This window comes from Hylaeus anthracinus, unplaced genomic scaffold (genome assembly GCF_026225885.1).
Source record: "Hylaeus anthracinus isolate JK02 unplaced genomic scaffold, UHH_iyHylAnth1.0_haploid 5, whole genome shotgun sequence".
Lineage (NCBI taxonomy): Eukaryota > Metazoa > Arthropoda > Insecta > Hymenoptera > Colletidae > Hylaeus > Hylaeus anthracinus.
In genome coordinates this window covers 9,647,065-9,660,512 of record NW_026535322.1, presented here as the reverse complement: position 1 = coordinate 9,660,512, position 13,448 = coordinate 9,647,065, and the positions used below count along the sequence as shown (strand labels likewise).

The following is a 13,448-nucleotide window of genomic DNA, read 5'->3' as shown; positions in this document are numbered from 1 at the left end:
GCCCCACAACCTTTCCATCTTTTAAGGGCCGGACTTTATGGACAACCTACTATATTCTATTGTTCAAGCAGAATCAGAAATCGACAGAACTAACAACGATAAGCAAAGCTTTTGCAATATTCTGTATCGCCTGTACCAACGAAAAATCGGCATGGACTTTACACAGACAACCTAATATATCGTCTATATTTCATCTATGGTTTTAATATTGTAAATGCATAAAATCCGCAGTCCGATAATTAGATCAAGGAAGTCATCGAAAGATACCAGAAATTTGGATAGATGCAAGGAAAAGAAACCCGTTGAATGAAATATTTTTCGTTTATAACCTCGAAGTGGTTACATCGGTATCGGTTTGTCTATTGCTCGTATCGATATTATCTTGACTAACGCGAATAGGGAATCTGATAAATCTATTTGTACCATTCAGAGTGTTACGTCTCGACCTGATTGTACTACCATCTTGGGTCTTTACCTCGTTATATTTAAATAAACCGTCACCAGGAGGTGGCAGAGAGCATTTCGCCGACCTGTACCACCATTGATACGTGACGTACCAAGTCAAAATAGCGGCCACGCCGCCCATGAATTTTTCAATCATAATATGATAATAGAGTATCGTGGATATCAACATAATGTCCCAAAGTAACTGTTGCAACGTCATAGCAACGAAAAGTCCTCTGAGATAAGGCGTCAACGCTCTATGGGCCTTCTTCAAGAACTCCAGGTCGAAATTGGAAAGATTTCGAAGCGGTCCGACGCTAGGTTCGTTCGGGGTGACTCGCGAGTGTTCCTCCCTCATAATCAGATCCTTTATACCCTCCCATCCGATCAACGAGGATCCTTCCTCCGCTAGAATTAAACTCGAATAAATCAGAATAAACGTGTGACCGGATATGTCGATCCCGCTCCAGAATCTACCAGACTGAAGGCATTTAGCTTTCGTCTGCAACTGGACGTCCCTCGTGTTCAGGCATCTACCGTAATTCGTCTCGATGTAATGAAACAACTTCGTCCACAACAACCATGCGATAGTTGCTAATCCAAGTCTACCGAGATGCTTCAGTAAAATCGATCTACGTCCGCAGCCGAGCGTGTGCGCAGTGAGCGCTACCCATGGAACGGTTACTGTGAGCAGCCACCCCCATCCCCACTTGACGAAGTATTGGTTGAGCGCGTTATCAGAACGCGAGAAGTACGTTCTGGGCATAGTGGTGAAGTCCGCGATCAACGACACCACGAATATCGCGCCGCAATATATGGCGACCTTCAGCCTCGTATCGAATAGCAACGACTTCTTGCAAACGTGTAGAAACATCGTCACTAAGATCAGACCTATCGAGCTAGGCGCGGCGGTCGGCCGAGTACCGCCTCTGTCCTCCTGAGCAGAGTTCGGACGGAAGTTCAGACGGCTTGATCTCAAATTATTCGTCGCCGAACCGAACGTCCCAGAATTGCCGAGATTAGTATGCATGCTTCTTCGTTTACCCGTAGCCATCGTCTCTCGACCGCGGAACGTTATCACACGCACATTATTGGTGCTTCGCGTTATGCATATCGAGGCGATTCCCTTCTTGGAGGTTATTGGAGGTTAGATTCGAATATCGCGTTTATTCCTTTCACGTGTACCCGAACAACCTCTTATACACTGGATGTATAGATCAGCTGACACGAAAATTATCGCGAACGCGACATATAGGTCATCCGTTTACTGAGAATAGCAACACTTACACCAACCAACACCGTGGAAATGCGACCGCACCGATTCGCTCTGTCATCCACGGTCAACTTATCCCCACTACTTGTTATGAGAAATTAAATTCACATCTGCTAACTTTTTTCTTTTCTCTTCGTACCTTCACCTTCTAGTCACTTCCGTATGTTTTGTTTAAATTTAAGGATCGATACTTATTTCTCCTTATCCCGATATAAACTTCTTAATTTAATTCACCTTACATCGAACGCGATTCCTGCGATGGTTACTTTCGCGGCGTGTTACATTGGATGAAGAAATCATACTTTTCGTACATTTAATAAATTTAATTACAATAACGTACTTAACCTCCGATAAAAAAAAAGGTTAATACAAACATGACTAGAGTAAAAGTTTTATTTGCTATTAGACCTCTGTGACGCTGCACTATAGCGTTCCGTGCGCAATAAGCTCTACTCTTTTCAGGAAAACAATTCGTTCAGAATAACTGAATACGTTTACTTTAAAAAATCTCACGCACGCGAAGTAATATTAGAAAAGGAACTTTCGCTATCTCCTTTTTTAGAACTTTGTTAAACATGTAAAATTCGTAACGCGTTCTCTAGTAACGTGCAAGTGTGCACGTTTAAATTTTATTTATTTGCTCGTGAGTTTTCTATATAGCTTTTGCAAGGCACCGTTAAGAGTTAAAAATATGTTTAAAATATGTAGACGTTAACAATGGCCGCTCGGTAGGAAATGATCGTTTAAAAAATTCTTGTTTAGTAACAAATTAGGCGACGTTCGAAATCATCTGTTACGGCTAATGTATTGACTAGTTCTAATTGATTCGTGACCAGTCACCGTTAATAATAAATATTCTTAAATATGTTTGAGAAACGATTATGTTTTTCGTTTCGTTTCGTTGTTACTTCATTAATTCTTGTTCATTAATTTTGTATGATAAAACTGGACATCTAGTATTCCTACAAACAAACGTAGCTACTGAACAAACGTACGAGTAACATTAAACATTTATACGCGGTAAATTAGACACGATTGAATCTAATTTTACGACTTGGACTTTGGACGTTAATACCATCGGTGATTCTATGTCGTACGAAGACCAATAGGTTATCAATTCTGGAAATCCACCTTCGCTAATGCAATCAATTTTGATCGAACTAAAACGACCCCTAAAATTCAAATTTGGTTGACAGTCCGTGCCCTGACACAATTGAGTGATATCGCTTTGACTCGCATTCATAACTTGTACATCCGTGTAATTTACGTAAACTATCAATACCCTCTCTATCAATCTTCTCTCTGTTGTACCAGAGACTTTTTTCGTATGCTCGGACATTGTGTCGATCCATTGCCAAAATTTAATGGCGAATCCAGTAGTGTAAGGTTTCTCGGACATTAGCAAGAAAGCTGGCTTCGACACGAAAGTATTAGGACTATCGTAATGCCAAATCATTACCGGTTGATTCCCCGATTTTTGCAACGTTAAATTTACGCTAGCCTTGCAAAATTCACCGGGACACGATCCGTCGTTCTTTATAGTTAGATAATGATACGGTATAGGCCTCCAACTATAATTTTCATTGTCGAGTTTTAATGTTTCGAACAAACGAAATGTTGGTTTCATTACAGATTGCTTATATGCTTCTGGTAGCTTCATGGCATGAAATAATCCCATGAAAGTCATGGTTTTAGTCACATCTGCGAAGAAATCGTATTATTTATTATAAAGCGTAATAATATATAGGAATAGCTGAGAAGTACGAAGTTTTCAAAATGATATTTTATACTTACTTTTATTACCGTCCAAGCAGACGTAAGATATGGTCTCGTTAGACACAAGGTTGTATATATCGATCGATGAACAGTTTTTAGGCCAGTATCGTCCTAACAGATGACCAGTTCCTCCGGATAAAAGGACAAGATTAGGCATAGTTTTCGTTGCTACTTCTACGCTTAAGAAATCATTAACCCCGTCTGAATCGATATCTGGTAAGATCACGGGTAGCTTGTCGAACGTATGGATTTTTAAACTCCAATGTATAGTGCCTGCGATAGGTTCGATGCTAGCCAAAAGGCCTTGTTCGCCGGCGACTATACAATCTGGTTTTCCAGATCGGTCTGTGTCAACCGTGATACAGTCAATTTCTGTGGGTGGTCTTTTCAAAGAAACCAACCATAACGGTAAACCACTATTTCCTTGCATCGACATTACTCCTCCTCCTTCCGCTGATATTTGTCCCTGTTCCTCGTTCGTATCGTTTCCTTTATATCGTTGTCCACGAACGAGGAATATAAGACTCGACGGGTTTCCATGAATAATAGAAATAGGACCGTGTAATTCTGAAAATTGAAATGAATACTTTTATGAGTACAATGCATAGAACTTTTTATACTAAACTATACAATAATTTAAGATAGGGTTATGTTAATGCATAAGTCTTTTAAGAAACTCACCTACTCCTCGTAAAGTTTTATCCCACGATATAGACGATTGAGATTCATCGATAGAGGGACATACCACTGAATTATCGCAAGGTAAAACATATAGAAATATGACTATTGTTACGATACATAATAGTATAGAAGTAACCAAACAAAACCGTCTAAACAGAGACATGTCCCTTCGTTTCCATAAATCATTGCTATCATTTCCCTCGACTACCATTATAGGTATGTCGTCTCTGTAATATTTAAGCATGTTTTGCCCATTCTTTATACGATTTGCCACATTCTTTGTTTCGTCTAGCGGGTAGTACGCCCCGTTCTCGTGGATAGTAGTTGTTTCCTGTAATTTTTAAATTTACATTATTATCATGTTTCTCTTTATTCGACAATTATATACATATATCTCTTAAACTGATAAGACTAACATTTCGATGTTCTTTATTTCGCATTTAATGTATCTACTTTTTCCTTGCAATTTCAACTTACTGCTAATACATCATTAGTATGTCCTTTAGAGGCTTCGTTTTGTCGAGCCAAACAATCATCCTCGTCTTCGGTGTCCGTGTTGCTTATGCTTTGCGGCAAAGGTGCGTAACCCTTTCCGCTATGATCGACCGACATGCCGAAACAAGGTTCGCATAAAATCACCGCTTATTTAAAAAAGAAAGGGCTTATAATGTTTATGTACGTGTACGCATATATTTAAATCATTGTCGTACACCGTCGACTAGAAAATATTAATGGTAACTGAACACAGTTGGTTATGTTGCCTGTGCTGCTCCCACTTCAGCTCGCGCCTGCGCGAAACTATACTATTATAGTACATGTATGTAGATATCTGTAGTACAATTTATTTTAATTATCAGTCGCACCACTGCATCTAGATAATATCGAAAAACTATACAGAATGAAAATGTAAAATATTAAATGTAACATTTACAAGAATTTTCTTTATTTCCTCGCACTACTACATAAATATATAATCATATATTTACATTTAAGTCACCTTCAGTTACGAATCTATAGTTGTGATAACATATTTGTTACTTTATAAATCTTCCATCTAAACATATGTATTTTATTGTTCTCTATTAAATAAATATACATACATTTATCTATTCGTCTATTACTGTTCTCTCTTGTTTTGTATACACACTTAAGGTAAACATTATATCTTCAACATCGAAACATTTCTCATAACGTATAAAGAGTTTAATTGTTAAAGAAAAATAGAAGAGGTTTAATTTGAACTTAGATGGATCGTGTAAATTTTCTGAAAAGTCGTACGTGAATTTACCGCACGAAACGTACAAAATTTCAATTGGAAATGTAATGCAATCACACAAAAATATCACTAGTTGTGCCGTACGACATTTTTTCACATAATCGTAATTGGCACAATTTCAAATAGGACTATGGAATAACTTGGAACGTAATATTTTATAATAATATTCCTGAATATTCGAGTTACAATTAAATTTTCTTAATCTTGCAGTAAATGTGAGATTATTTTACTTTTCGATTTATATAACGGGACAAGTAATTGCTATGCGCTAAGTAAGCAAAAGTAGGAGTATTAAAGTAGAAAGGTAACTACTGCGAAGAACAGTTACATTTCCATTTAACGAACGATTTAATCTCTTCTTTATTTTTGTTCGTAATAAAAGTTCTTATAATAAAATTAAAAATAAGAGCAAGTTACCTTCTTTCACCTTATTATCTTTATAGATTCACATGTACAATTAAAACATAGCAATATGTTCAGTGTCATGATGTACAGTAACATCTACCTGTTAAACAGATAAGTACTATGATTGTTAATAGAATAAAAATACGACAGTTTTACTTGCATTTATTGCAATGCAATATTTTGTTAAATTTAGAACTTGTTTCCTTGAGGAAGATTAAAGAAAATGTTAACTCCAATGTTAATACTATGAAGAAATATGAACATTTGCATGACACTGATCGTAAGAAAGTTTAAAATTCCCTTTGTCATTTTTGTCAATAACACCGATTAATACATATTGATTATAAATACATTAATACATACACAATGTGTAAACTATGGTAGTAATCTATGAGAAACACTTTACATGAAAATTAATATGCAATTGATAATACTCTTTCGAAAAATATAGTTTCAATGATTTTTCAAATAAAACTATTGGATGTTACTTTCTATTTAAAATCGTATGCAAAAAATGGGTATTATTAAAGAGATTCGTCTCTGTTATATACTATGAATCTTAAATGCGTAATTACAGTTTAAAAATATATTGAGATCTGATTAATTTAAGTAAATACATCTGGTTTGGAATAAACAATATATGAAATTTAATCTGTATCGATGAATTTGCTATTACGTTGTAATTTGTAAAAAAAGAAAACAAATATTTACGAGTAATTGGAAGTCTTTTTTTTCTATAACATACCAGTACCTCCATCATTCTTTGGTTTAATCGATAGAAAGGAAACTCTTTATCGAATTTCTATCGTCATCACAGTTTAGTGAAATTCTTTTGCTTGATAAAAAATGGACTGTTTGTCGCGGAATGCAAAAAAACTGCAATTGTTGCATGGCATATCCCTTAGTTTTCTAATTAAAAAATAAACTTTACCTTCGTAATTTCATTTAGCATATAGTTATGATTAATATTGTTAATGCTGTTTGTACAAACATACATTGCACACAATATTCAGACAGATATTAGAAACGACAGCAAGCAGTTCTCCTTAACACTCTCTGCTACTTAAAGGTAAATCCTTATCATTCATAATTCTAATAGATGCTGGAACATCAATAGATATTCAACAAACCCCTGTTTTGTAGCGAATCCTTTAACGTTTGAAATAATTGCAACTGTTGTTCTGGTTTCAAGCTGTACACCTGTATCGTATAAAACGTACGTGTACAATATCAAGAAAAATAATTATATATATTATAGGGTATAGTATGTAATAAATTTGTGGGTACATTCTATGTTTTTTACCTGTTGTAAAAGTTTTTGCGGTGAAGCAGTTTGAATAAACGAAGAAATGTAGACATTTACAAATGTTGCCATCAGATACTGACAATCGAATCTGTCCATTATCCCTCCATGACCAGGAATAATATCTCCGAAGTCCTGCGTTAATTATACGAAATTATGAATACCATGATTTATTATATAATTTGTAGATAAGATAAAGAAGCAACCTTGATTTTAAATGCTCTCTTAAAACCACTGGCGAAGAAGCCTCCAAATGGTCCGATTACCGAACTAAATATCGACATTGATAACGAATGAAGTAAAAATGGATAGAGAATTATAGTGGATCTTCCGCTGATCTGTAAAACATAATATAAAATTAAATTCTTCTGCGCATGCCTTTCTCGTATGCAAACGGCGTTTTTAAAAGCGTCACCATTTTCCACACGAGTTGCAAGCAATTAGGCAGATCATATTCCTGAGCTTGAAATAAAGTGGATGGTTCGCAATCCATAGTCATTCGTCCTAAAGCTTCGCTATATTCAATAGGACAGACGAAGTAGCGATACTGACACATTATGTAAGATACCTAAAATATATTTTCTCCGTAGATTTATTGAGTTTAGGAAAATACAATTTCGTTTAATAATTCGTATGGAAATTAAAATATAACTTTACCACTAAACCAAGTATGACAGTTGAAATACCACCTCCTATAAAACCTTCCCAAGTTTTTTTAGGCGATAATTTAATTAAAGGCGTTTTACCGAAGAAGAAACCAAACATATATGCCATTACATCATTTATCACTATCATACTGACTGGAACAATGAACCTGAACCAAATACATATACAATTACCATAAAATAATTGTCAGAGAATAGTAACACGTGTAAATAATTGCCGTACCATATCAAACCTTCAAAAATATTTTTCATTATAAGATAACTTTGCGTTACAACGATAAGTAGAGCAACATGTGTCCAAGCAAATAGGGAAAATTGTTTCATGTAATATTTCTTTACGAGCGATAGTACGAACCATACAAAACCGACTATATAAAGACAAAATGAAATAAAACGATGGTACGTAACAAGTACACGTAAATATTCCTGTAAAGGAAAGAAAAGTCACTATTTACGGAAGATTGCTATAATTTGAAAAGCATTCGATATTCATTTTTAAACTTCAGCATTAGACCTTTGAAACTTCTTAATTTAAGTAAACCATTATTAACAAGATAAGAAATTGTTGAGAAAAATGTAAAAATTTGCCCAATGTAACATCATTTCATATGTATTAATCTAATAGAAACCTTGCAAAGTAAAACTGGAAGCCATATAAGTTATATAAAGGTAACACTCAAAGAAGCTTTGTTTATTGATTTTATGTCACTATTAGATATTTATAAAAATGAATCTCACAAACCAGTTCAATATATATATTAATGTATATTAACGACCTTTTATATTGGTTTTACTAACTCGTCTAGGTATACTTACTGTTCGATTAATCACTACGGCAAAATAGTCCATCAAATTTTCGCCGTAAAAGAAATAATTTGAAGTAATTAAGAAATACCATGACAGAGATCTAAACCATGGTAAACCATGAATTCTATACACGGCATACCCAATGTTAATAATTTCTTGAAAACATTTTACTTGTACGACCAATGTCTATTAAAGAATACAAAAGTATATTATATATGTATATATATATATACACTTATAAAATTAATATAAAAGACTTACTGTGGCCATCAATGCTAATGGTCCAATATAAATAATACCACAAAATCCAGCAATCATAAACAAGGTAAAGATGCTTCTGATTATCCAATTTTTCCAGCTAAAAAAAAAAATGCAACAACTATTTATATTTGGTAATTTACATTTTAAATGATTTCAATTTGTAATTTAGAAAATTGTACCGATCGGTTAAGCCGGAAAGAGCAGAATCCAAAATGTGTGGGGTATGATCCGTTCCTTGCGTTAAGGATTTAGCCATCTCTTCAATTTCCAATTTTGCATCTTCTTCTGACTCCACATCTTCCTTCTGTACAATATATCATTAAAATTGTCCATCTATACTACTAAGTAATTATCATTTAGTCTTCACAGATGTCTGTACTGTTACGTCTTTTATTAAAAATAAGAGAATAAATTATAGCCTTTAATTTATAAATTTATCCATGGGAAATCTATTCAATATTCTACTTTTTACTGATATAATTTTACAAAATAAAACTTTATCATATTTAAAAGAAATTGTGTATGATCGTTATGTATTTTTCCATGAAATAACAATTTTATACAACAGATACACGTGGAACTATCGTTTCTCCTTTTCTTTTTTAAATGGAAGTTTAATTTCATCCATTTTGCTGTCATTAGCGACAAAATTATCACTATTGCGAAGTATATCATTATCATAATAGGGGAGATACAAATTACGTAAACAATCATTTAGAAAATAAAATAAAAACACCACCCATTGATATTTACGCAATTAAGATTCACATTCTCATAGAATAATTTATTTTTATAGAACGACCGACTATTGAACAAGGTAATAAACATTCACGTTGTGTAAATGGTATTAATTAATAGATTAGATATTATATATACGATACTAGACAAACTCTTTTGAGCCTAATTTATATAGGCACGTAAAAAAAAAATGTGTGATAGAATATATGCGTGTAAAATTTCTGCAGCTACATCACAAAAATAATATTAATAGTATAGCGGTAATCGCAATGGTATAGTGTTGGTAGATGTCACAGTCAGTATTCAATCAACTAAACACGAATGCTATCCAATTGAAAGGTCAATTCGCAGCCAACCGGAATCAATGATCGAAACCGGGATCGATTATAACGAAAACAAAAAATGAAAAAAACCAATGTTGTTGTGCAACCGAGCGAAGGTTTTCATAAAAATAGGAAAAGTCTATTTACCTGATCGTCGGTAACAATTACTCTTTTACGAATCTCCGACATTTTTTCACGCGTTTAATGATTTGCGACCCTAATATTCGTACAAGAACTTAAAGTAAAAAATAGCGCTGCGACCACCGATTCGTATGATTTAATTACATATTTACATGTTTAAATAATTAAATGAATAGAACGGACGTGATAAACACCTATCACATTCGCGCAAAGCAAACTGACAGGTTAGCGCAGGGTATAATCATCGTGGACGTTCGGTTTACTTCGGGTCCCTTCGGAAAATCAATGACAAAAAAAGACTAAACGCCACCTAACGCTTGTTCGCAACGCTCTTCGAAGGGTGTGTCCTCAGCAAAATAAAATTTCGAGATTCTCTAATTAGAGCCCAAAGAGTATTAGATAATGATAAGAGTATCTAATACTCTTTGTCAAACTCTACATGCACGTTTATGAATCGTAGTTACGAAATAACGTTGCTCGATTCTGATTGGTCGCCGCTATTCTATCCACGTCTGCGCACTTGTATATATAGTTCGACTAGTGAAAAGCTTCAACGAACGGACTATACAGGGTGTCCGAAAACTATAGCTGAGACTATTCTGAACAACAATTTCCTTTGCAAAAATGTCGCGAGTTGGCTTCAACGACAGTTGCGGAAAAAGTAGGTAGCTCCGGGACAAGGATAGATAGATCCTTGTCTCTTCAATGATGCTGTGACAGAGAGGGAGATACAACAATCGGAGGAGAGACAAAGACAGAATAATGTCAAACATTTGTAATTTTCCAAACAGTTATTTTCATCCTATTAGGCGAGGAAGCGACCTTTCCGGCTGATTTTTTTTTTACACTGTTCCTTGTAAAATTTCGCTTTGGGCGATAGTTACAGATTCTGCAATTCGTTTTTGAAACGTGCTAAAAATACGTTTAAAGACAAGACATTTTTTGTGAGTTTTTTTCCAAAAATCTTTAACTATCGCCCACAGCAGAATTTTACAAAGAACAGTTTAAAAAAAAAATCGGCCGGAAAGGTTCGCATAGCTCGGGTACCTCGGGAATGGCTAAACCCGTACTGTAGCTATAGTCAAAATATAGCTACAGCCCCTGAGGGAAATCATTAATTGAAGTTGTGTTAAATTGTATGTTTTAATTTCCTGATGTTTATTTCCTTTAATGAGATTTCAAACATATTGGTTGCGACCACATATCTATGTATACTATGTATTATTATAGTATAGATATTTTAAACTATCAAAGTTTATAGACAGTAGTTGTTTTTTCTCTTGACGTAAATTTGTCCATTACAACTTGTTGACATGTCTTTTTTTCCTAAGCTAGAATCTGTAATAAAAGAATCAAGATTCTTTCGTTCACGATTTAAAAATTTAGTTTGATCTGTTAATCGCAAGATGGCCGCTAGGAAAAAGGTTATGTATATACTTGACGTATTTTGTTTGCCGCGAATGGGACAAATTGATGTCTCTGATTCTATCCTAAAATTAGAAGAGAAAGTATACTCGTAAAAGCGATCGAAAGCAAGAATTCTTAAGAGCTCGTTAAAACTTGCTTCGCACGTAAAATTGAATTGAATATATGTCACCACTGTTCGGTGCAAACCTGCGCAAACTGTCATAAAGAAATATAAACAATAACAATACAATATGACACTACCTGGTATCGGAGTATTTGGTACAGGAAGTATTGTCAGGATAATAATACCTTTTCTCAGAGAAAAGGGCTTTAGAATAGAAGCTATTTGGGGACGTACATTGGCGGAAGTATCAGAAGTAGCGACTGATCTTGAAATACCATTTCATACTAGTCGAATAGATGATGTATTACTTAGGAAAGATGTCGATTTGATCTTCATCATGTGCTCTCCTAGCTTGCACGCCCAAATTGCAGTGAAAGCTTTAGGAATAGGTAAACATGTTGTGTGCGATAAACCAGCAGGTTTGAGCCAAAGTGAAGCCCTAAAAATGGTACGAGCAGCACAATATTATCCCTCCTTGATAAGCATCGTTAATCACAGCTTGAGGTTCCTACCAGCATTTGTTCATATGAAAAAAGCTCTAGAGGAAGGATATTTAAATGGTCTGGTAACTGTTATCGAAGTTAGAGTACATATGGGCAGTTTGTTACATAACGGTTGGTACTTTTTGGTAATTTCAATGTTATTTCTTAATGTTATTACAGCCTTGTTTCTTTTCTAATTAACCATTCAAGAAGTTAGTTCTTTTATATTAATTCTATTTTGTCATGCCTATTATTTTAACAGGATACGATTGGCTATGTGACGATACAATGGGAGGAGGAATTTTAGCATTAGTAGGAAGCCATGTGATTGATTTAATTTTTCACTTGATGGGTCAACGAGCCTCAAGAGTGCATGCGGTAGTTCGTACCTTCACTCAAACTACGAGCCATATAAATGGGATAAGGCACGTTACTTCGCCGGACTTTTGTAGTTTTCAAATGGAATTGAGCAGCGGTACCTTGGTAACGGCAACTTTAAGCAATCATCTACAAGGCCAGCTCTCCCAAGAAGTACTAATATGCGGAGGTGGTAATCATCTCTTGGCACGCGGTGGAGATTTATTCGGTTATCGAAAAGGACAAGAAGAAATATTGTACCACGATACAGACGACTTGCAAGACGTATCGTTTCCTATCACGGAGTCTATTCCGAGACCGTACGTCAAAGGATTGAGAAACATGATTGCTGCATTGAGAGAAGCATTTCAATCCGTTGAAGATAAAAAGGGATGGATAAAAGAACCGGTATTTTCAGCGTCAACGTTCGAAGATGGTTTATACGTTCAAGCTGTTATAGATGCGTTGCGACAGAGTAACAAACGACGGGAATGGGTCAAAGTTAATATTTTAACGGAAGAACCAGACCCAAACCCTTTGTTGAGCGCAGCTGTTAGAGCTACGGCCATTTCTATATGAAGTAAATACGATACGAAGACTGTTTTTAAACTAAACGAAATATTTTTGGAGCTCCTGGTAAATAATATTTTAACAAAATGCAACTAATTATTATTCGTAACTTTTAACGATAAGGCAGCTCTAAACGTAAGTTAACGTATATGTTGTTAAGTTTAGGTTTTAACTATTTATTGCTCTCGACACGATAAAAACTACGCATCTACATTGTAAATATGTGCATAAACATGTATATCTTGAAGAATCTTTAATATGCTTGCATTCGCATAGGACATATATCCAATGATTTAATGTTACGTGAGATTAATATTAACAAAATAGTGCACGAATCATGATAATTATTTATATGTTAATGAAAGTATTTCTAAATAAACATTGCTTATATCAAATCAATACTATCTTACTAATC

The 13,448-nt window shown here is 34.8% G+C and overlaps 4 protein-coding genes across 4 annotated transcripts; 1 reads left to right on the top strand and 3 right to left on the bottom strand.

Annotated features, from left to right (window-relative positions):
* Positions 1-1,888, bottom strand: LOC128895460 (acyl-coenzyme A diphosphatase FITM2). Its single transcript, XM_054158067.1, has one exon. The coding sequence runs from the start codon at positions 1,496-1,498 to the stop codon at positions 323-325; it is 1,176 nt and encodes a 391-aa protein (XP_054014042.1). The 5' UTR covers positions 1,499-1,888; the 3' UTR covers positions 1-322.
* Positions 1,889-2,019: 131 nt separating this feature from the next.
* LOC128895456 (uncharacterized) lies at positions 2,020-4,966 on the bottom strand. The gene is made up of 4 exons (XM_054158060.1): positions 4,652-4,966; positions 4,175-4,505; positions 3,512-4,060; positions 2,020-3,418 (listed from the first exon to the last, which is right to left on the bottom strand). Exons 1-4 carry the CDS (start codon positions 4,784-4,786, stop codon positions 2,721-2,723), a joined length of 1,713 nt encoding a protein of 570 aa, XP_054014035.1. The 5' UTR covers positions 4,787-4,966; the 3' UTR covers positions 2,020-2,720.
* A 132-nt stretch (positions 4,967-5,098) lies between these two features.
* Positions 5,099-10,324, bottom strand: LOC128895458 (phosphatidate cytidylyltransferase, photoreceptor-specific). Its single transcript, XM_054158065.1, has 10 exons — positions 10,100-10,324; positions 9,071-9,195; positions 8,892-8,988; positions 8,640-8,816; positions 8,047-8,249; positions 7,816-7,972; positions 7,574-7,726; positions 7,365-7,496; positions 7,159-7,293; positions 5,099-7,055 (listed from the first exon to the last, which is right to left on the bottom strand). The coding sequence occupies exons 1-10, from the start codon at positions 10,139-10,141 to the stop codon at positions 6,966-6,968; spliced, it is 1,311 nt and encodes a 436-aa protein (XP_054014040.1). The 5' UTR covers positions 10,142-10,324; the 3' UTR covers positions 5,099-6,965.
* A 764-nt stretch (positions 10,325-11,088) lies between these two features.
* Positions 11,089-13,432, top strand: LOC128895461 (glucose-fructose oxidoreductase domain-containing protein 1). Its single transcript, XM_054158068.1, has 2 exons — positions 11,089-12,238; positions 12,369-13,432. The coding sequence occupies exons 1-2, from the start codon at positions 11,752-11,754 to the stop codon at positions 13,040-13,042; spliced, it is 1,161 nt and encodes a 386-aa protein (XP_054014043.1). The 5' UTR covers positions 11,089-11,751; the 3' UTR covers positions 13,043-13,432.
* The last annotated feature ends 16 nt before the right edge of the window (positions 13,433-13,448 follow it).

Bases quoted from the DNA above. Each gene is read 5' to 3' on its own strand.
- LOC128895460 (XM_054158067.1), bottom strand. From the start codon at position 1,498: ATGGCTACGGGTAAACGAAGAAGCATGCATACTAATCTCGGCAATTCT.
- LOC128895456 (XM_054158060.1), bottom strand. From the start codon at position 4,786: ATGTCGGTCGATCATAGCGGAAAGGGTTACGCACCTTTGCCGCAAAGC. The intron at 4,506-4,651 runs GTAAGTTGAAAT...TAAAAATTACAG, and splicing joins ATACTAATGATGTATTAGCA to GAAACAACTACTATCCACGA. The intron at 3,419-3,511 runs GTAAGTATAAAA...ATTTCTTCGCAG, and splicing joins CTGCTTGGACGGTAATAAAA to ATGTGACTAAAACCATGACT.
- LOC128895458 (XM_054158065.1), bottom strand. From the start codon at position 10,141: ATGTCGGAGATTCGTAAAAGAGTAATTGTTACCGACGATCAG. The intron at 9,196-10,099 runs GTAAATAGACTT...TATATTGTACAG, and splicing joins TAATTGTTACCGACGATCAG to AAGGAAGATGTGGAGTCAGA. The intron at 7,056-7,158 runs GTAAAAAACATA...TATACGATACAG, and splicing joins CGCAAAAACTTTTACAACAG to GTGTACAGCTTGAAACCAGA.
- LOC128895461 (XM_054158068.1), top strand. From the start codon at position 11,752: ATGACACTACCTGGTATCGGAGTATTTGGTACAGGAAGTATTGTCAGG. The intron at 12,239-12,368 runs GTTGGTACTTTT...TTATTTTAACAG, and splicing joins GGGCAGTTTGTTACATAACG to GATACGATTGGCTATGTGAC.